This window comes from Canis lupus, chromosome 9 (genome assembly GCF_011100685.1).
Source record: "Canis lupus familiaris isolate Mischka breed German Shepherd chromosome 9, alternate assembly UU_Cfam_GSD_1.0, whole genome shotgun sequence".
In the NCBI taxonomy this organism is placed as follows: Eukaryota; Metazoa; Chordata; class Mammalia; order Carnivora; family Canidae; genus Canis; species Canis lupus.
The window spans coordinates 48,745,376-48,767,826 of NC_049230.1; the positions used below are offsets into that span (position 1 = coordinate 48,745,376).

General features: G+C 56.0%; 1 protein-coding gene across 1 annotated transcript; it reads right to left on the minus strand.

Annotated features, from left to right (window-relative positions):
• Positions 1-919: 919 nt before the first annotated feature.
• On the minus strand, positions 920-22,235 carry RABL6 (RAB, member RAS oncogene family like 6). Its single transcript, XM_038548719.1, has 15 exons — positions 21,907-22,235; positions 13,381-13,515; positions 11,819-11,866; positions 10,392-10,444; positions 9,672-9,763; positions 7,447-7,587; positions 6,983-7,088; positions 5,280-5,383; positions 3,566-3,870; positions 3,222-3,372; positions 2,350-2,565; positions 2,042-2,279; positions 1,685-1,856; positions 1,201-1,256; positions 920-1,120 (listed from the first exon to the last, which is right to left on the minus strand). Exons 1-15 carry the CDS (start codon positions 22,034-22,036, stop codon positions 920-922), a joined length of 2,148 nt encoding a protein of 715 aa, XP_038404647.1. The 5' UTR covers positions 22,037-22,235.
• Positions 22,236-22,451: the final 216 nt, after the last annotated feature.

Consider the following 22,451-nt stretch of genomic DNA (forward strand, 5'->3'; position numbering starts at 1 on the left):
ACAGGAATTGGGTAAGGGGAAGCTTTCAGGTCTGAGGGGAGGCCTACCACCTCCACCCTCCCTCCGTGGGCCTGGTTCTCATGGCAACAGTGGGTGGTGGGTGGGGGCTGGGCCCTACTGGCAGCTGGAGGGGGGCAGGGTCTGCAGGGAGATGCTGGGTAGAGGCAGGGAGGGGAGGCATTGAGGACCAGATGGAAGAGCAGGGACCAGTAGAGCAGACTTGCACTTGCCCTAGGGGGGCTGGGACAGGGGTGGAGGGCAGTGGTGATGCTGGGCAGCCTGCACACACAGGTCACCTGGAGTGGGCCTGCTGGGAAGGCCTCTGCAGACCCCCTCCCTGGACCACATGGGAAAGAGCAGGGAAGTGACAACAGCCCAGCCCCCCCCCCCCCCCCCCCCCCCCGAAGCCTTACAGGGAGAAGTACACACAGACACTCAGTAAAACAGGAGAGCTTTATGGGTGGAGTGTTGAAGGAAAACGAGAGCAAACAGTGAGGGCCTCCTGGCTGGGTCAACAGCAAGCCCTGCGCAGTGCAAAGCTGGACCCCAGGCCTGGGAAGAGCCCGCCCGGGAGAGGCGCCAGTGCTGCCTGGCGTCTGACCCCCATGCCGGCAGGGGCAGGAAGCAGGGCCCACCTGGTGTGCAGGGGGCCTGGGAGAGCCAGTGCAGCGGGCTGGGGGCAAGCAGGAGCCAGGCCAGTGACGAGGATGTGCCCCGCCCTGTAAACAGCCTTGCGGCCTCCTGGGCCTCAGTCCCATCCCTGAGAAGCGCTGGGGGGCCCTGCAGCCTGCAGAGCCCCGCCCACTGCCCGCTGGCCCCCTTTCTGCGGGCAGGCCCAGCAGCCCCAGTGAGTGGCAAGTGGGCCCGTGGCCCATCCAGCACAGGTGGTCAGCGGTGCAGGTGGTCAGCAAGGCGAGGCCTACAGCTCCTCATAGTCCCCACCCCCACGGAGGTGGCCGCCAGGGGCTGCGCCCCCCAGGAAGGCCTCCAGCTCGTCCCCTGCTGTTTTCTCTGTCCTCTCGGTGCCCCGGGGCCGCCGCCTCCGCCGCTCCTGCCTGCCCTCCTCCCTGTCCCGGCTCTTCTTATGCTTGCCCTTCTTCTTCACAGCCTTCTCTTCCTCCTGGGAAAGGGGCACTTCAGGTTGGGGGGGCCCTGGGACCCCACACTGCCTAATGGGCACCTAGGAGGCAGAGTGCCTACCTCTCTGCTTTTCTTCTTCTTCTTCTTCTCTTTTGTGGGAGGCTTGCCCTCCTTATCTGTGGAGACAAGACAGCACGTGCCTGCAGTTCCTGGGGAGGTGTGGGGAGGGGTCCCCCTGGCTGCTGGCACCACCCAGAAGAGAGACTGTGACACCACGGCCTCTGCTCGGCCAGGAGCACATGCTGGCCTGCAGGCAGACCTTCAGCCCCAGCATGAGCCTGGGAGGGTCCTTTTCTTTGCATTCTGGCGACAAGGAACTTCTGGGACATGTCTCTGGTAACACTGCTCATTGGGGCGAGCTAGGCTCAGGGGATAGGGAGCATGTGGCTGCCCGGGGCCACATGGCACCATGAGTGTTCCACAGGCCTATTGACCATGCAACTTTTCCCGGGGTGGCTTGACTCAAAGTACACGCTGCCAAGCCCCCATATGGTCCTGATGCACTCAGCCAGGTGCCCCCAGCCCACCCAGGCCCCCAAAGTACCTTCATCGCTGATATCCTTGTGGCTGGTTTCTGCCAGTCCCAACCCAAAGAGGTCCGAGTCATTCTTCAGTCTGAAGGAGGCCACAGGGGGCTTGGGGAGTGGGGGGGGCTGGGCAGGAGCAGCATCCTCATCAGTTTCCTCTGAGAGGTCCTCTCGCACCGGGAACTCGTCCTGCAGAAGAGTGGGCAGGTTGGGTGGCTGGCGCCCTGTCATGGGACCCTGCAGGATGGCTCCTGCATCTCTCAGGCAGGTGATAAGCCTGGGGTCCGGGTGGCCAGCAGGGTCCGATGTGGCAGCCAGGACATGGCAGCCCCTGTGCTGTGCAGTCACTGGAGTGGGCCCCAGACCCTCCTCACCGCTCTCCGCTGAGGGTCTGAGTCGCTCTCGAAGTCAGGGTCATCCATGACAAAGGACAGCATCTGGGCGGCAATGGGCCCCTCGGGGTCACTCTCTGATGACGCTGCCTGTTCCTTCTTGCCCTCTTCACGGCCTCCAGAGGGGCCTTCAGCGGGGGATTTGCGGGTGCTTGGCTGGCGGGACTCTGCAGCCCTGGGAGCCATACCCCTGTGCAGCCTGGCAGCTTTTGTGGAGGGCCTTTGGGACAAAGGAGAAGTCAGGGTGCCCTTGGCTGCCACCACCCCCAGGGTGGATCCCATACACATACCGTTTGGTCTCTGGCTCAGAGCACTTCTGGGGGATGGGGACAGTGGCCTTGGGGTGCCCTGCCACCTTCTCTGCTTCCTCCTCACTGGAAGAAGTGATGTTTTCCTTGGTGATGGGGCCCACGGGCAGCAGGGGCCTGCTAGGTGGCTTATCTTCAATGTCCACATCATCCTGGAAACCTGCTACCAGTGGGTTCCCGCCTGGGACCTCCTCATCGCTGCAAAAGAGAGGCAGGGGGTCAGAGGTCACAGGGGGGCGCAGAGAGCCCCCTCCCCACCCTGAGCCCCAGACCTGGGGCACCCATGGGCACTGGCTGCAGGGCTGCTCTATCCTTGGCACTCAGCATGTGTGGGAGAACAGACAGCAAGGGGGACCTGTCCAGGACCAGTATAGGTTTTGGGGGCCCTCTGAGAAGGGAACCCGCTGGTATGGCAGACATGGCACAGACTGTGGGGGGTGAGGTGGGGCCAAGGAGATGGATGGAGATGCTGCCACGCAGCAGAGTGTGTGAAGTGGGTGCCCTTGTGCCCCCGGGTGGGGTGCAGGGCAGGGATGGGCTCAGCTGTCTGGGGGTGGGAGAGCAGCCTGGCGCTGGCCCTGTTCTGCTACTTTGCATTTCTGGAGGGACATGGGGATGCTGGAGACCAGCAGGTGTCCCCTGGGTGTAGTGCAGGGAGGTATGCACCGCAGATACCCAGGAACCGGTGATGAGGGAGCAGCAGGGGTGGGAGGCCAGGCCTGAATGCTGGTCCCTGTGTCTTGCCTGGCCCAATCCCTGGTCCATGCAGGCTTCTTCCTGGGGTGCAGGCCTTCAGGGAGTCCTTCCCTCTGTCCCCTTGGCTCACCCATGGCCCACCTGGCCTCTGCCCTTACCTGTCACTGTCCTGTGGGACCTTAGCTCCGACTCTCTTCTCATTCTGCTGGGGGCCAGTGTCATCCAGGAAGCTGCGGTCAAGGCCTTCTTCAGGAACAAAATCCTCCACGTTCTGGACTTTCACTGGGGCCTCTGGGACTGAGGCTGGCTCTGTGGACAGCAGAAGCCACTTCCCATGTGTCCAGTGCCCACTCCTGCCAGGCTCAACACAGGCTGTACCCAGGTGACTGGGCTGTGGGGTTGCCTGCCAGGAGGGAGGAGGATCCCAGCCCAGTCTGCAAGCTCCCAGGGCCAGAAGAGACCAGGCGCTCCCGCCGTGGGCCACTCACACTCCAGGGCTCACCTGGGGCTGAAGGGGCTGCCTCAGCAGCTGGTGAGGTCCCAAACAGCCTGGAGATGATGCTGCGCCGTGGGGCAGGGGCTGCAGGGGGCAGTGGGGCCTCCGTGGGGGGCAGGGGACAGGGGCAGGCTGAGGGCGTGTGGAGGGGCATCTGTGGGGCTGGCTGGGGTGTGCTGGGGCTGGAGCTCCCTGTGGACACAGCGCTGGGAGGCACTACCGGAGACTGGGAGCCTGAGGATGGGCTCTGCCCGTTGGCTGCCAGTGGGGACGCATGGCCACGGCTGCGTGCCTCCATCATCTCAAGGAAGCTGGGGGAAACAGAGCAGGCAGTGAGCAGCCACCTTCCCCTTGGTCTCCTCTCTGAGAGCAGGGTGACAGCAGTGTCCTGGTCCCCAAGCTCCTCAACCTCACACCTCATGGGCTCTATCACATCAAGCCGGGTGTCCCGGAAGGAAGGGGCTAGTGAATGCTGATGGGCAGGCTTGGCAGCTCCTCATCCATCAGCACACATGGGACCTGCTGTGGAGAGGGCCCCAAGCCCCCTGCCCAGCAGTGCTGCCTTCATCTTGCAGCCTGGTCCCAGGGCTGGCTGTGGGGCACGTATGGAGAGGAGGCTCCAGGGGCCATCTCCCTAGGGGGCAACATGCCAGCCAGTGCCACGTACCCAAGCTTATAGAAGCTGGGCATTCCCAGGATGGGTTCCACAGCAAGGGTGGTGCTCACCAGCCAAGCAGCCTACATGCAGGAAAACTCACTCCCCCAGAACCAACTACTAGTTCCAGAACCAACAAATGAACCTGGCTCCAAGGAGACCCAAAGGCCCTCTGCAAGTCCCTCTGGGGACAGACCTGTGGGGGTTGGCAGCCCCACCCCAGCCTACCCCCCGCCCCAGATCTCTGACATTTAGGTGCTCTCTATGGGAACCAAATAAAATCTAAGATGAACTTGCCCTTACGGGTAGTTTGGCCTCCACCTTCCTGAAAGGGAGAGTACCTCCCCGGGAGCTGTGGAGGGCAGACAGGGCCCCCAACTCTCGGTGCCCCTGGGACCCTGAGCAGGCAGTGCCCAGGCCTGCCCACCACCCACCTGGAAGGCTCCATCCCTAGCCCGTCCAGCAGACCCTCCCAAGGTTAAGTAGCTCTCTGAAGACCCACTGTACAATGGCAGCAAGCTGGGAGCCCAAACGCAAAGGCCTGGGAGCCAGTGTCAGCAGGGCCCGAGATGGACCCTTGGCCTGGGTCAGCCGGGCCCCAGTCGTGCCCATCAGGCTGGGGCCCCCTGGGTGCTGGTCAGGCCAGCTAAAGAAGGCCCAGCTGCAGGGAGTGCCTGCTTCCCTAGGTGAAATGGGCACCACTGAAAATTCAAGCTGCTTATTCCGGACAAGCACTTACTTTCCTGAGTGTTGAGGGTAAAGCACCCTGGTGCAGAGAACAGAATAGGCCGCAAGGGTGACCTCACCGTGAGGGCCACTTTTACCCCCCGCCTGGAGCAGCCTGGGTTCTCCCTGCCCGCATCTACGCTGAAATGCTGTGGGTTTTGGAGCAGCACACTAACACCCCCCCCACCCTGTGAGCTGTCCGCTCTGCCCAGGTGGGGGCACTCCTCATTGCTGTCTGCTGGGCAGAGCCCCCAGCTCAGAGGCCTCTGAAGTGAGGCCGCCTCCCACAGAGATGGCCTGTAGGGCTGACCTCCAAGGGCCGCCCCTGGGCTGACATACATGTCATAGTTCTGGTCCTCTGTCTCCTGCTGTACTGACAGCTCCTCCAGTGTGGCGTCCACGTCCAGCTGGTTCGTCTCCAGCTGCCGGAGCAGCGTCTCCCTCTAGAGGAGGAAGCACAGACCCCTTCAGCCCTGTGTCCTCACTTGGCCAGCCCTTGAGGGGTTCACAGCAGCTGAGCATCAGGGTACAGGGAGGCCACCTGGCCTTGGCCAGAGGGCTAGCGTGCCACCCAAGCAGCTCAGTGTGGCTCTAAGGGTCGGTGACGTGAGCAATACCTAGAATGACTGTGCCCCTCCACACGTGGTGCCCCCAGAAGGGGAGGCAGCTCTGACATGCTAAACACGAGGCTCCCTGCTGCATCCTTCAGCATGCTGAGGGGAGCACACACCACCTCCGGGGCAGGAACTGGGCCCATACAGGTGCAGCAGCCACAGCCATGACCCACAGAACATTCTGCTGCTTCCTCCAGCATGGCTGGTGCGGACTGCCAGGTACAGGAAACCTGGGGTGTTCCCCTTGGGATTGGTGTGCTTGTTGTACTTGGGTAAGAAGCTACACAGGTCTAAGAGGGATGCACACAACACCCGGGGACCTGAGGGAAAGCAGGGTGCACGGGCAGCTGGCACCGCTGAGAAGTATGCCCGTACCAACCTCCCTCTGATGGAACTCGCCACCAACCACTCGGTCTGTGGGGCCTTTGTTTCCTTCCAGAGAAAAAGACACAAGAGGAAAGACCACCACTCCCTGAGCAGGCCTGTACCCATATTGGAGGAAGAATGGAAGCCACTGTGGCTGCAGAGGCGCCACAGGCCAGCATCCTGCTGACAAGACGTTGCCTGCCCCACCATGATGTGGCAAGAAAGGCAGGGGCCTCTGTGGTCTTCCCCCTGAATATCTGGCCCATGTCAGACGGGCCTTGGATGGGGATACCTGAGATACTCAGCCCGAGCAGGCTCAGCAGAACGGCTATATGGAGGCCGGGGCTGGGCCTGGGAGGGAAAACTGGGGAATAGCCCTGCATCAGTTGGTACAACAACGCTGCTTCCAGGCTTTGGAGAGAAGCACCATGGAAACCCGACAGGCTGGCACCAGGGGAAACTGAGCAAGGGACCCAGAAGCCCTCTACCTTCTCTGTAAACCTAAAATCACTCCAAAGTAAGATGTTCAGAGAAGATGGAGCAGGCCAGTACTTGGGCTCAGATGGCTGTAAACCAGGCTCTGTGCTTGCACAGCAAGGGTGGGACCTGGTGGGGCTCTTCCTGTAGCTACACCTCAGAGGGGCCTGGGTCCACCTAAGGGTGGGCAGCCATCCAGCCACAAGGAGCGGGGGCGTGGCATGTTCAGGGCATCTGGGGTCGGTGTGGGCTGGAAAGGAGTAGGGCCCAGGCACCCACTGGTGTTCACCTCCAGTTCCTGCCCCGTTAGTCAGAAGTGGCCCGAGAACGGCATCTGAAGGATCCCTCTGTTCTGCAGCTGTGTCGGCGAAAGTTCTAGAACTTGGGTCTCAGGCTAGCCCAGTAGAGGGGATGGGATGGAGTAGGCCATCCTGCGGCTACCAACACCAGCACAGGAAGTCCTGACCATGGCCACAGTCCAGGTGAACTGCCAAGCAGCCTGCTCAGGGCTCGGGAGGGCGGCCCTGGGAAACCAAATGCCACTCGCTGCCCCCCGCCATGGGGGGTGGGGGGGTACGGGCTCACCTGAAGCTGCAGGAATGGGATGTTGAAGAATTTGTGAAGGTACTTTAGGCCAAAGCTGTTCTTCATGGAGGACTCAGCATAGCGGAAGTAGGAGGAGCCTGGAGGCCTGTTTGCAAAAAGAACAAGTGGGTCTGGAGGCTTGCTGGTTGGCAGTGGACAGCAGGGCGCAGCCCCTCTGGGCCAAGGCCACACCTGGGCCGGCTGCCCTCGGTGCCAGGGCCCAGTCCCCAGGGGACAGACTAGAGCTAGTGCCCTCGCTGCCATCTGCCCCAACCCCCCTGTCCCCGCTGCAGAGAGGGACAGAGGTCCCCGCTCCCCCACCACCACAGGCCTGCTTAGTGCCAGGAAGCCAGCTGCCAGCCCTTGGTTCTGCTGTCCTCATCCCAAGACCTCTTGCAGGACCCTCACTGCCCACAGCATGGTCCTGGCCGGGGCTTTGTCCCAGGAGTGGGCCACCCACCCACCTGTCCAGGTTGTCGATAAAGTCACGCACGTCATCAGGCAGGATGACCCGGTGCTCGCCCATGTCACGGTAATTCCCCAGCACACACACTGGCACATGGGTAGGCACCTTGGGAAGCTCCCGGAGGATGTAGTTGAAGGTCCTTAGGAGGCACAGGTGGAGAGAGACGTCCTTAGTGTCAACTGCGAGACCCCCATGCCACCAGGTCGAGTGTCCTGGGCCCAGGACCCAGAGCACGTAGAGCATGGGGGCCGAGTGCCCACACCCTGTAGGACAGCCCTTGCTTTTGCCATTTTATCTCCAGTTCCCTTCCTGGGGGTCCCTCCGGTGAGGTGTCTTTGCAGTCCCTGGGGCTTCCCCAGGGCTTTTCCCAGGGCTTGCTGTCCAGTCCCCCGGACCCACAGCTGCTGCTCTCAGATGGCACGTCAGGGAGTCACTGACGGGCATTGTGAAGGGTGTCCGATCCAGAGACGGTCAGTGGGAACTGCAGACATGCACATCCGCACGACAAACTGGGCTTTATTTTTGACTCACAGTCACTGGAAATGTTAACAAAGGGCTAACGGCACCTGCCCTCCTGCCCTTGGGCCTTGTTCTGGCCTGTACTGTCCACTAAAAATGCTGGCTGACCCACGAGGGGGTTTTTGTTCGCCACAGCAAGGATCTAGACAGACTGGCACCACCTACAGGGAGTGTTCTCGGGTCCCAGGCTGCCAAGAAATGACCCAGCATCTGAGCACCAGCAGGCTTATCCACATGTACCTTTCTTTCCCTAGGCCAGAGTTGCTCTGTGCAGCCCACCTGCTCCTGTAGTCCTCCTGCCTTCAGTGATGCCAAGAACCTGCCTGAAGCTGAGCGGCTGCTAATAGCGCCTGTACCAGATTCTGTGCAGGAAAAGCCACCTCTAATTCCCCGGCTGAGGGGACCACTGTAGCTCATATGGGAGAAGCGCAGGTCATCCCTGGTATTGACCCCAGGAGAGTGGGGTGGCTGCCTCTCGTATAGGCATGACCATGCCACAAGGGCTATGCTGCCTGCTGCCACCCAAGGGGCTCTCCTGCTTGTGCTGGTGGGCAGTCCCTGCCCCCGAGGTGGGCCAGTGGGAGACCCCGTCAGATCCCTCAGACTTGAACCCTGTGGGCATTCTCAGGGTTAACGTGTGAACGCATGGAAGGCTGACGGCCGCAACTGTGCGTGAGTCTATTCTTGGATAAAAGCAGCGTCTATACAGATAAGGTAGAAAGATCCCAGTGTTCTGAAAACAGAAGTCTGTATGTGGAACACCCGGAGGAAAACCTGGCTGGCTCCCACCAAACGACACCCGTGCCAGCTTCTGATGGCAGGATCAATTTTGCTACGGTGAATGTGGACTACATATGCAATAATAAAAAAAACCCTTTAAAAACAGACTGAAAATGGGAAAATGGAGTAGAGGCCCACAGGCCATTTCTAAATCAGGCTTCTGTCAGTTCCTCCTTCAGCATCTTTGAAGACATTCATTTCTGGCAGCAGGCCTGAGGCCGTGGTTCCTGGAAAGGCCTGCGGGGGAGGCTGGTCCCCACTGGTATAGGGCCTCCACTCCTGGTGGTCTCAGCCAGCAGCTACCTGGCCAGAGCAACACCCCTACACCTGCATACTGTGCTTCTGCTTGGGCGGGGGGGGCGGGGGAACACTGGCGCCAGGCAGGCCTGGGGAATCAAGTGTGTCCCATCTCTTCCCTGGCAGACCCCACTTGACACATGTCATGTTGCCCACGTGACTCCATGAGGAGGGGCCCCTTGGGAGCTGGCACCTGGCCACCCCCATATTCACACCCCTGCGCCTTGACGTAGTCTTTCCCTGGGATCTTAGCTGAGTCCCCTTAGTCAAAGAACGTCAGAAGTGTCTTGGGGAGCCCCAAACAAGTGGCCGCTTGGTTCTGCATGGTACTTTCAGGAAGGGCCACAGGGCTGTGGAAGGTGTGCCCCCCGCTGCAGTGCTGTACCACCTCAGCCCGCCCTCCACACGTTCCCCGTCTGTGCTCATGGACCTCCCCAGAGATGGCCGAGCCTTGGCCTCCATGTGGCTGAACTGCTGGTGTGCACGATGCCCAAGAACAGCCTCTAATTGTGTGGCACCAGCAGTGACCAGCAGGCGTCACCACGACCTGACAGACCACTGGGGTGGCCATCCAAGTGGTGGAGTACTAGGAGCCTCGATGGGCATTTCCAGCCAGCGCCCCCTTACCACTGCTTGGTGATGTCGAACATCATGACCACCCCATTACAGTTCTTGTATACATCCAGGAACTCGGCATCCAGGGCCATCTCGGACTCCACCTGGGGACAGGACACAACTGGCATGAGAGACTGCTCTGGCCAGGCTCCCACAGCTGTGAGCCCTGTCTCCTGGGGAAGGCTGAAAAGGACTTGCACAACCCGAAAGATAACAGCCATTTTCATGTTGGAAAAAAACACGTGAATGAGACGATCTAGAGCTCAGGTCAGAAAACTTTGCCTAAAAGGGTCTAGCAGTAAACCATTCAGGTTCCAGGACCACATCAACTCTGCCCCTGATTCAGGGCCTTCTCCACTCACCAACCACATCCTACTTGTGAGCCTCACAAACTTCCCATCACTCAGAGGGCCAAGAGTGTACATTCCAGACCTGAGGAAAGCACTTGCAGAGAACCTTCTAGAGCACAGAGACAGGTGACTGCAGTGCTGGGGGCAGTAGCAAAGGGTCACACAGAGGGCCAGACAGACCTGGACCACGTAGGAGGGGCCTGGCAGGTGTCACCACCAGCAGCTCAGGCAAGCCCAGCCATCCCAAAATATACCAGTAGGCAACACAGGGTCCCATAAGGAGTGGGGCCAGCTGGTACCACTGAAATACCAGGGAGGGTCCCAACCCCCAACCTGGAGTGGTGGGCCCCATGGTGGCGGGGGGTGGGGGCAGCTTACCCACCTCCTGGGGATCATTCTCCACCTTCAAGCCATCACCTCGTCGTCTGCACTTCCCTTGTTAGGATGACAGACAAGGGTTACAGGGGGAATCATGGCCCCGGGGGTGGGGACACTTCTTCCCCCCGTCCTACCCACCAGCCCCCACCTCTGGTAGGTGCCACGTCCCCACAGCTGGCACTCAAGCAACCCCACTGGTGGCAGGAAGCGACCACAACCTCACTGAGACCTTGACAGCTGGAGCCGCTCTGTCCTAGCCAGGAAAGAGACCCTGATGGGTTGCTACAGTTTGGCCTAAACTGGAAGGTGCCGGCAGGTACAGTAGGGCTGCTCAGCAAGATGGCCCTAATGTCCCCCCCATTTCCTTCCCCGACTGATGGAGCGCCCAGCCCAGCCTCTCAGGTGCTGCCCTTGAGGCCAGGGATGCTCCCAGGCCTCCCAGGCTGGGCCCAGGCCCTGAGCACACCAGCAGCTGGCACAGCTCTAGGGGCTCCTGAGCCGTAAAGAGCTCCAGACCATCCTTGTCACCTCCCCTCTATCTCTGAGATACTTCTAAGGGAGAAGGAAGGGCTGTGTGTCACCCTGGGAATTCTAGGTCCCTCCATCTTAGGAATAGCCTGGGCTAAACTAAGAAAGCCCTTCCCTCCCCACACACTGGGTTTGTTTATTTAAAAACCTGCTACTGCTGGTCTCCACAGCTTCTTTCTGACCCTCTGGCCACCTTCAGAGCCCTGTGAGCACAGCGGGCATCCCGGGTCAGCAGGGGCTGGCCATGCGCACCCTCCTGGGTGCTGCTCTGGGGCCACAGGACAGTACCTCCAGCACCACCACGGGATCCCTGCTGTAGCCATCCTTGCGTGTGGTGGGTGGGCTTTGTGCCTCCCACAGGCAGAAGCAGGACATGTCAATGATCCCCAGGGTGGAAATGTGTCTCTGCTGCACCACAGGGCATTCCCACCACAGGGCATTCCCACCTCAGTGACAACATAACACGCTCACGGGAAGGGGCCCCGTCCCCCCAAGGGCTGGTGGCTTCGGAAGCCAGCAAGTTGGTTCTTGGCTCAGGGCCCGGGGACACTGCGCAGACAGTGCTGCAGGAAAGGCTCCTGGGACAGGCCCCACAGGCCCCTGGGTTTGGAACCCTCCTCCTCTGCCAGCCCCTGTGAGTCCCCCACTGCCAGGCGCTGTCTCAGTGGGTCAAACACGCATTTAAACAGCAAAGGCCATGGTCCTGACTGGTCACTGCTGTGCATCCGCCTCCTCTGCCCCAGATGCAGGAGGGAGTTGATCTAAGACCCAGAAACTAAAAGGAACAGCACAGACCCAGGCCTCTAACAGCCTCTGTGAGCGGCCCTTCTGTCGAGAGACCCAAGACACAACACGGAAGGAAGCGTCGGGAAAAAGTATTCATGATAAAAAGATACGACTCACCTTTGTCAACTACATCCCAGACTTCTACCTTGACGATGTCATCAGTGGCTAAAATGGGGGAAGACATGAAGATTAGGGTCCACCACCACCTTTGACCTTCTGGTCACACTCAGGCTCTTAGGGGCTGTCCAGGAGTTGCTGCGTACCACTCTTCCCCAGGTGGGTGAGGCTCCCCACCAGCACCGTCTCCAAGGACGCCTCACACCCACCCACGGCCTCTACACAAATGGCAGCCTCTCCCTCTCCCCGCCCCCGGAGGACAGCAAGGTGCATCACTGTTTTAGGCTTATGCTCAGGCTGCAGTGAATGGCCCTGGCCCATCCTCAGCTGACCTACCCTCCATTTCCTGCAGGTGTCCTTGGGACAGGCGGGTCCCCGGCCGGGTCTACACAGCCAGGGTACCCTGTGTAGGTGCACCCAGGGAGCAGGCTCTGGCCTGACTCTCATCAGTGACCAGCCTCGACTGTGTTCCAGTCTTTCTCAGAACTGCTTGTCTTTCTGTGCTTTTTCTTTACAGAAAGGAGACCCTTAGCCCTTCTTCAGTGATTCTCACCAGGGATGGACATCAGGACCCAGGGCCTGCGCTATGTCTCCTCGTGGTGGGTCTGAGTGCTAGGCTCATCCCTCCATCCTCAGGATTCTGAAGGTACAGGTGGGGAACTGCCATGCTCCTGTCCCTAAGCTGAGGGGCACAAGAGCACACTGGCACTACCAGCTTCACCTCAACTGGGAGGGGGTGTCATGGGAGGTGGCCCTAAGGCTCCATCAGCTCCAGCTGGTGAGCTGGGGTAACACTGGTCCAAGCAGCTGTCCTAGGGTGTGGCTGGGCCATCACTCAGTGGGAATCACAACTTCTACAGGCCTCATGTGCCCTACTGTTGACAACTTCATTTTTTTTTTCCCTAGTAAAAAGGAATGTTTGAAACAGTTTAAAGGACTTTTGCTTTCATGAATTCTGGACATGGAAAATGACATCCACTGCTCATGGGGCTGCCACGGTGACAGAAGAACAACAGGGCCTGCTGCTCCCAGCTGCAACCGGGGACTGCGAGGTGCATCCCACCATGAAGCGGTCTTGCAGAGGTAAAGTGTGGAGGCTCAAAAGGACTGAGGGGTCCCTCCTGCTGGCGGAGTGCACGTGGGCCTGGCACAGGTTGTAGCAGGGAAGTACCAGCCTACCAGGCTCTCAGGTGTTTAACCTGGAACTTTCTGCCTTTGCTGGTCTCTGGAATTCAGCTGGTCTTTGGCACAGCTCTCTATGTAGAGCCCCTGCCACTGCCTGGGGTGTTTCTCTGGACAGGGTCCCGCGGGAGAGGGGTTCCGGGGCAACTCACGGGCAGATTTAATGGGCGCCCCCATGATAGCACCTTGGAGTTCAAGGAGGCTCCCTCCTGTCTACAGGGTTTCCGTGGTGACACCACAGCTGGGGAAGGGTCTCTAAGGAGCCAGGCCTGGGGAGAACCAATGAAAGCCCCCACCGCATAAGGGGCACGGGCTTGCACTCCAGCTCTGCCTCTTGCCTGCCCCGTCCCCCCACTGACACACACACACCCCGCCCTCACTTTTGTAATTCCAGTGGATGCTGGTGACCTGGATCTCCTGTGTGGGGATGTACTCCTCCACAAACTTCTTGCCCTGCAGCCGGTGCCATAGCGCCGTCTTGCCCGTGTTCCTGTCTCCTCGGATCACTATCTTCACTGGTGAGGAAAAAGGATAGATTGGGTAAGCAAATCAAACCAGGGGCAAACTGTAACTTCACCAATGGAGTCCATATGCCACACAGGTTCTCCTTCACACAGAGCATGGCCTATATGGCTGGTGAGCAGGGACTAAGCCGAGTGCTGGGCGTGGGCTGGCTGGGAAACCCCTGAGGGGCCGAGGCCCCTGCTCTCCCTCCCTGTTCCCCAGAGGCATTTCCTCCCCGGCTGATGGAGTCAAACCCCGCTCAGACTCTGCACCTGCAAGAAAGTAGCCTCCCCTGGAGCTGGATGTCCTGGGAACCCCTGACTCACACAGTCAGAGTCAGGCCGCGGGAGAGGTTGGAGGCTGGTGTTCTCAGTCATCTCCCTAGATTTCCATAGCTTGCTCCTAACCTACTTTTTCATAGCCCTGGTATTTTTAGCACACAATTTTGCAGAGCACCACCATTTTCAAGGCCACACATGTGGGGTTACAGCAAAGCCAGTATTTTACTTGCTGCACATGAGTTTACATAGTGCCCTTTTTGCTGAGTGTGTACATGTGGCAGTGAACCAGCCTGCAGGCAGCAGAGTACATGGACTCTGGGCAGGCCAGGGCCAAATCCCGCAGCACCATGTAGCGGGATATACTTCCAGCCGCCTCTGGGAGATGGCACAGGGTTCAGTTTAAGAGTACCATGGTCTGGGGATCCCTGGGTGGCGTAGCGGTTTGGCGCCTGCCTTTGGCCCAGAGCACGATCCTGGAGACCTGGGATTGAATCCCACGTCGGGCTCCCGGTGCATGGAGCCTGCTTCTCTCTCTGCCTCCCTCTCTCTCTCTATCATAAATAAATAAAAATTAAAAAAAAAAAAAAAAGAGTACCACGGTCTGGTTTGTTCTAGAAAGATGAAGAACAGTCAGGAATGCTATGTAGAGCCAGGGGGCAGGGGCAAGAATGGGAGCAAAGTGGACTGTACCACTGCCGGCTGTGGCCTGAGAAGATGTGTGGGTGGGCAGCCTGTGGGGGGGGCCTGCAATGGTCCTGGCCCCTCAGCAGGTGCACAAAGGAGTGGTGTGTGGGGGGGGGCGGGGCGGGGCTGGTGCTTCATGCCTTGGGGCTGGGGGAGCTGCCTTAGAGCCTGGTCTGGCCCCCCTGGCCATCCCCTCCTGGCACCCCCTCCTGCGCCCAAGGCCCTTATGTTCTCAAACACTCACTATTCCTCCTGTAAAACTAGGTCACATCAACCTCTTCCCATCTCATGCTCCCCGAGTCCCAGCTGTAGTCTCTGGACATGCTAGTTGTTCTTAACTGGAACCCCCCCGGTCAGATCTCAGGGCCACTCTTCTTCCACCAGCTCTACCATCTCACCAGGTCGGATACAAGCCACTGCCCTCAAGGCCTGGGCAAGCCAGACTTGATTGCAGCCAGAAGCCAACACCCAGGAGAACCTGGGAGAAAGGTCAGGGCAGGTCTATGCTGTAAGCAGCTCTGGGGATGTCCTGAGTCCCCATCATGAGCCTGAACACCCCGCAGGAAGTGTGCCAGTTTAGGGCAGTCTCCCAACAGGTGGGACCCAGAGAAGACACAGGGGCCTCTGTCCCTTTCCCTCGTTCAGTGAGGATGAGGTAGGCAGAGGCCATGTGCCGCTTACCTCCCTGGAGGCAGCAGGCTCCTGGCCCCAGGAGACCCCTGGCCAGGCTGAAGGCAGGAGGACAAATCCACAGCACCAGTCCCCAGACCATCCTGACCACGGGCCAGGATTGCACTCTTTTTATTCTCTAGATATCACTAGTCATGTTCTTGTTTTATGGTTGTAGTTTCTTACCTTCTCTTAGCTTTCCAGAGACAAGTTCCTTTTCTTTCTTTTTTTTTAAGATTTTATTTATTTATTCATGACACAGAGCGAGAGAGAGGCAGAGACACAGGCAGAGGGAGAAGCAGGCTCCATGCAGGGAGCCGGACGTGGGACTTGATCCCAGGTCTCCAGGATCATACCCCAGGCTGAAGGCGGCACTAAACCGCTGGGCTACCAGGGCTGCCCAGACAAGTTCCTTTTCCAAACTACTAGGTCTTTTTGTATAGTCTTCAAATTCCTACTTATATTTTCAAACTTTTTTATTCCTTTGAACATATTATACTTACTTTATTTGTCATTGAAGCATAGTTGATGTATAACATGTTAGTTTCAGGCATACAACATACTGGTGTGACACCACCCTATGGGCAGCTACCATCTGCCACCAAAGTTGTTACATTAGTGACTGTGTGCTGACTTGACATTCTGTGAAACTTGACATCTCCAGAGGCCAGGGTCTGATGTTTGCTGTGTCTGCTGGATCCTGCTCTGGGTGCTTCATTTCCTGGGTTTCCTGATCTTCCACTGGTAGCTCATCATTTCTTGGAACTTTACCTACAGGGTCCCGCTAAGGTCGCGGTTGAAGCTGCATTCATCAGAAGGCACCTATAACATTTCTGCCTGCTGTCTAGAACACTAACCACCTGGGGAGACCTTAAGTAAATTTTCCACCTGCGGTTTTTAAGACCACATTGATGATTTTAAGGAAAACCCATAGGGCAGTCATCCATGGGCTTACCAGAGACCTGGCTTTATGCAGGAACCCCTGGGAGACGCCCTTCTAGAATGGGTTCAGCTGTTTTTCTTCCTGCCCCAACCAGATACCACCTGCCAGGGTCAGGCAGATGCCCTCAGGGTGAAGTTAGTTTCACAGCTGGCTTCCCTCCCAGTATTTACTCCCTTTTGCTTTTGAGAAAAGAGCAATGAACACCTGTACAAACTTTATTCAAGTTCAAGAACTGTGTGATACACTGTTTTTCTAAATGCTTTATTCAAACATTTAAAATGGTTTTAGGGGAAGGGCTGTTCAGGTTATCAACTTTACACATGGCTAGAAATGGAGGTTGGGGAGAGTGGTAAAGAAGCCATGAGTGGTCAGCTTCCTACACCTAAAAGTGTCCCAACAAAGGGAAAATTTAGTAAATTTGATTTTATGTTAATTTCTTTTCCCTGAGGAAGGCCATATATCTGCCCCTCCCCACTTTTATTTTTCCTTGTGCTGGGATAAATTCCATTTACCAATGGAAAAGCTCAATGGGGCAGCCCGGGTGGCTCAGCGGTTTAGTGCCTGCCTTTGGCCTAGGGCCTGATCCTGGAGACCTGGGATCGAGTCCCATGTCAGGCTCCTTGCATGGAGCCTGCTTCTCCCTCCTGTGTCTCTGCCTCTCTCTATCTCTGTCTCTCATGAACGAATAAATAAAATCTTAAAAAGTCAAAAAAAAAAGAAAAAAAAAAAAAGAAAAGCTCAATGGAAGTGGGGAGTCTTTGCCTTGGTCTGGATTTTAAAAGAAACACTTCCTGTCTTATTAGTACATGCAAATGCAGGGTTTTTTTTTTAATTTTTATTTATTTATGATAGGCACACAGTGAGAGAGAGAAGAGAGTCAGAGACACAGGCAGAGGGAGAAGCAGGCTCCATGCACTGGGAGCCCGACGTGGGACTCGATCCTGGGTCTCCAGGATTGCGCCCTAGGCCAAAGGCAGGCGCTAAACCGCTGCGCCACCCAGGGATCCCGCAAATGCAGGTTTTGATGGACACCTCTGAACAAGTAAAAGAAGTTCCCTCTGTTCCTGCTTTGTTTAGAAATGGGTTTTCTCCGGGTGCCTGGCTGGTTCTGTCAGTGGAGTGTGTGACTCTTGATCTCGTGGTTGTGGGTTTGAGCCTCATGTTAGGTGTAGCAATTACTTAAAAATAAAATAATAAAAAAATAAAATAAAATAAAAGTAAAATAAAATCTTGGGGCCCCTGGGTGGCTCGGTGATTGAGCATCTGCCTTCCACTCAGGGTGTGATCCCAGGGTCCAGGGATCAAGTCCCCCATTGGGCTCCCTGCAGGGAGCCTGCTTCTCCCTCTGCCTATGTCTCTGCCTCTCTCTGTGTGTCTCTGATAAATAAATAAAATCTTTAAAAAAATAAAATAAAATCTTAAAAAAAAAAGAAGCGGGTTTTCTCTTATCTTCTTCGGTAAATTATGAATAGGTGTTGAATTTTATCAGACCCTTTCTCTTACACCTGCCTTTTCTCCTTGAGTCCACCAGTAAAGCACAGAATACATATATTCTGTTAATCCTTGAACTCCCGGAATACCCTACTTGGTCTCAGTGCAATGATTTGTTATGAATATTCTGATGATTTTCTAGATCTCATTTTTTAAGAAGATTTTATTTATTCATAGAGACAGAGACAGAGAGACAGAGAGAGAGAGAGGGGCAGAGACACAGGCAGAGGGAGAAGCAGGCTCCATGCAGGGAGCCCGATGTGGGACTTGATCCCAGGTCTCCAGGATCACAACCCAGGCTGCAGGCGGCACTAAACCGCTGAGCCACCGGGGCTGCCCTCTAGATCTCATTTCTTGACCTCTCACTAGATTATTCGGTCTGTGCTCACCGACGGGACTGGATGGTCACCCAGCCTTGTGTGTTGTCCTTCTCTGTTCTGGCACCAGCTTTACCAAGTAAGTGCAGGAAGCAAGCTGAGTGCCCTCATCTTCCATGTCATCTCAGTGTGATGCTTGGCTCTCTGAACATAGTTTCTGTAGTTCTGTTTTTTTTTTCTTTTTTTTAGAGAGGGATCATGCGTACATAAGTGGGGTAGGGGTGCTGCACAGAGAAGAGGGGGAGAGAATCTCAAGAAGACTCCCCACCCCGCCCTGGCTAGCACAGAGCCCAACACGGCTCAATCTCATGACCTGAGCCAAAATCATGAGTCAGACCCTTCACTGACTGAGCCACCCAGGCACCCCGATGTTCTGAATATTTCTAATGATGTGTCTAGCGATGTATGTTTCTGAAACACTGGACTTGGACTTCTTGGAGTTTTATGTATTTCATGAATTCTGGAAAATCTTTAGTCTTTATTTCCTCCAATACTGCTTCTTCCTCATTCTTGCTATTTTGTTTGAAAGTCCTATCAGACGTGTGTTGGAATCTGCTTCATTTCTAGACTGCACATCTTTCTTCTGGGCACTAATTCTCTCTTTAATCTACTTATTATACTGATTCACCTGTTTACTGACTTTTTTTTTTAAAGATTTCATTTATTTATTCATGAGAGACACATAGAGACAGAGAGAGAGAAAGAGAGAGAGAGAGAGAGAGACACAGAGGCAGAGACACAAGCAGAGAGAGAAGCAGGCTCCATGCAGGGAGCCCAACGTGGGACTCGATCCCGGGTCTCCAGGATCACGCCCTGGGCTGAAGGTGGCACTAAACTGCTGGGCCACTGGGGCTACCCTGTATACGGACTTTTTAATTTTCATGACCATGTTTTTCATTCCAAGAGGTTCTCTGGTTCTTTTTTTTTTTTTTAATTTTTATTTATTTATGATAGTCACACAGAGAGAGAGAGGCGCAGAGACACAGGCAGAGGGAGAAGCAGGCTCCATGCACCGGGAGCCCGATGTGGGATTCGATCCCGGGTCTCCAGGATCGCGCCCTGGGCCAAAGGCAGGCGCCAAACCGCTGCGCCACCCAGGGATCCCATCTGGTTCTTTTTCAAACATGACCTGATGTAATCTGTTCACAATCCTGATGTAATCTTAAAGCGGTTTCCTTCTTACCCTGGAAAAATTCTCTTATCCTGAAAACCTTTCAAAAACTTTGAGTGAGAGAGTGCTTACGTTCATTTTTAAATTCTAGCACAGAGATCCACCTGGCCAGGTCTCTGGCTGTCCCAGCATCTGGAGGCTTTCTTTGTGAGGATTGCAGGCCTGATCAAGGGCAATCCTGACAAGTTCCATTAGGTCTGGTGTTTCCTTACTCAGGAAGCTGCCCCAGTAAGGCTTCTTCACCAAGTGGGGCTAACACATTGTGTCCAGTGGCAATAGAAAGGATAGACAAAGTCAGGTAACAGTCTTTCTTCCACTTTGAATGCAAATAACTTTCAAACTATAATTATGGCTCAGTACCTTATTTAGGTTTTGATGCCACTTCTCATTATCAGAGCAATTTATAGGAAATGAATGCAAATAACTTTCAAACTATATTTATGGCCCAGTATCTCATTCAGGTTTTGATGCCACTTCTCATTATCAGAGCAATTTATATGAAATGACCTGTCTGCCCTAGGACTAGGTTCTGTAAGAGACAACATCTACACTTGGACACCATCGGCTCTTGCCTATAGAAATTCTGAATCTAGGGCAGCCCGGGTGGTTCAGTGGTTTATCGCCGCCTTCAGTCCAGGGCATGATCCCAGAGACCCAAGATTGAGTCCCATGTCGGGCTCCCTGCATGGAGCCTGCTTCTCCCTCTGCCTGTGTCTTTGCCTCTCTGTGTGTTTCTCATGAATAAATAAATAAAATCTTAAAAAAAAAAAAAAAAAAAAGAAAGAAAAGAAAAGAAATCCTGAATCTAGGGATCCCCGGGTGGCTCAGCGGTTTAGCGCCTGCCTTTGGCCCAGGATGTGATCCTGGGGTCCTGGGGTCAGGTCCCACATCGGGCTCCCTACATAGAGCCTGCTTATCCCTCTGCCTGTGTCTCTGCCTCTCTCTCTGTGTGTGTCTCTCAAGAATAAATAATAAAATCTTTAAAAAAAAATCCTGAATGTATAATCATCAGATTGCTTGCTTGTCTCTTCTAGGTAGAATGTTTTAGAAAAATAAATAAAGGAAATCAGAAAGTTTCAAAGTTGCATACTGTTTAACTACAGGGAGACCTCCCTGTAAATGCAATTTCTCTCAATCTCATCCCCTTTCCTGCAGTTTTAGGGAATCATAACCTGTCCCCCAACTATCTGAGGCTGGGTTTACTACTCTGGAACAACTCTACTGCACCACCCTCTTTATAACCAATCAAGGCTAGAGAATGTGGCCCTCAGGGAGTACACTCCTCAGGGAATGCTTTTCAGAAGGTGAAAAGTTTACAGTTTCCAGCTCTGATTTTCACAGGACTAGAATTAAGTTTAAAACAATACTGTAAGTAATAAAGGTAAATAAGGGAATCTAAATGTAGACTTTGTAGATGTGTACAAGTATTTCAACTTACCATTCTCTTCTTTGAATGTGAGAGAAATACGTACAATAATTGTGAGTTGAATACAACTAAAACAACCTCTCTTTTAAAACCTGCACAGAGGGGCAGCCCCGGTGGCGCAGCGGTTTAGTGCCGCCTGCAGTCCCGGGCGTGATCTTGGAGACCCTAGATCGAGTCCCACGTCAGGCTCTCTGCATGGAGCCTGCTTCTCCCTCTGCCTCTCATTCTCTCTCTGTGTCTCTGTGAATAAATAAAATCTAAAAAAACAAACAAACAAAAAACAAAACAAAACAAAAAAAAACCCTGCACAGAGATCTTTCCAGTTACGCTCTTCATTTTATGCATGACTACTTGCAATAGGTCACCATAGAGACCAGAGGGCTCCCATTAAAGTAGCAAAGGGGGTCGGATGGGAGGGGTCCAAAAATCTTGTAGAAATATATGAAGATATTTGAAAGGGAACATATTGAAAGCAGAAAACAACATAAAAAGCCTTTAAATAATGCTAGGAAAGGGACAGCGAGATGGAAAATCTTAAAAGAGGTCAAGAGAACGGTTGGTGTCCAGGAGCTATGCAATTTACATAATTTATAGCAGGACTGGAAACGTTCTGGGCTCTTGGGGCATCTGAAAATAACTCCTCCTTCCCTCAGGGGGAAGAGAAGTCTCCTACAAGAAGTAAGAGTCTTTGCGCCTTCTGTGAGCTTTTTCCAAATATATCCTTTACAAATGCTTCTTTAAAGAAGGAGGGGGTGGGGCAGGAATATGTGGCGTAGATGATATTCCCTTCAAACTGCATAGAAGTCTACAAAGAAAAATCCCCATGCTCAAAGCACCAGGACTAGCTGGATCTCGGCTCCGAGGCAGGCTGTCACGTGGCTCACGGACGGGGAGCCCCCCCACCCCTCAGGCGTCACAGACCACAGAGCTCTCCCCACGTTATGTAAGAATCACTCTTAGACGAGGTTATCCGGGCCAATCCGGGCACCGCAGAACGCACCAGGAACCGCCTGCGCTAATTTTACCGTACAAGCTAAACGCACAGAGTTCTTAGCGAGCCAGTATTCCTCGGGAAAGACCCACGGGTCAGAGGGAAACGCCACGGGCCGAGGGCAACAACTCCCGATCCCAGTGAACGCCCCTAGGGTACCTGCCACAGGTAAGGGCTCAGCACATCTTCAACAGAGACCAACACGACCTGCCACATCCACCCACCGGCCGCGCCCCGGTCTCCGCCACGTCCCAGTCCCCGCGGCCGGACCTGCGGACCCCGTGGGGCAGCGCCCTCCTCAGCCCGCGCCCTCGGACCCCGCTGTCCACATTCCCCCGGCAGGAGCCCTGCGGCCCAGCCCGCACTCACTGTTGTACTGCACCCCCTTGGCGAAGCGCCTCTGCAGGGCCTGGTTCATGGACTGCAGCCCGGCGGGGATATTCTTGTCGCGGCCCGGAGCCTGCTCCGACCCCACCAGCTTCTTGAGCGCGGAAAACATCTTCCCGCTCCCACGTTCGAGCCCGGCGCGGCCCGCGAGCTCAGCGGCGGCGGCGGCGGCGGCGGCTCGGCGCGGATCGCACCATGTCCTGAGTCCCGGCGGCCGGGCGCCTGCTTTGAGGGCGGCTCGCGGGCTCAGCCGCGGCGGTTCCGCTCCGGCCCCCGCGACCCCCGGCGCGATCGCCCTCCGTCTGTCAGAACCGCCATCTTGGCGCTGGCTTGACGAGGCGCGCGGCTACGGGGTGCCGCGAGGGCCAAGACGGTGCGCGCATGCGCGATCTGACGCGCGCGGAAGCGGACTCGGCGTGGCGCGCCGCTAAGGGGCGCCGTGAGGGCCCCACTCGGGCGGCGGCGCGGGGGCGTGCGCATGCGCGGGGCGGCACGGGCGGAGGTGGGCGTGGAGCCACGTCGGGCTT

Coding starts and splice junctions, on each gene's coding strand:
- RABL6 (XM_038548719.1), bottom strand. CDS start 22,036: ATGTTTTCCGCGCTCAAGAAGCTGGTGGGGTCGGAGCAGGCTCCGGGC. Junction 3,373..3,565: donor GGCAGCCCCTTCAGCCCCAG/GTGAGCCCTGGA, acceptor TGCTGTCCACAG/AGCCAGCCTCAGTCCCAGAG. Junction 2,280..2,349: donor TCTGAGCCAGAGACCAAACG/GTATGTGTATGG, acceptor TTTGTCCCAAAG/GCCCTCCACAAAAGCTGCCA.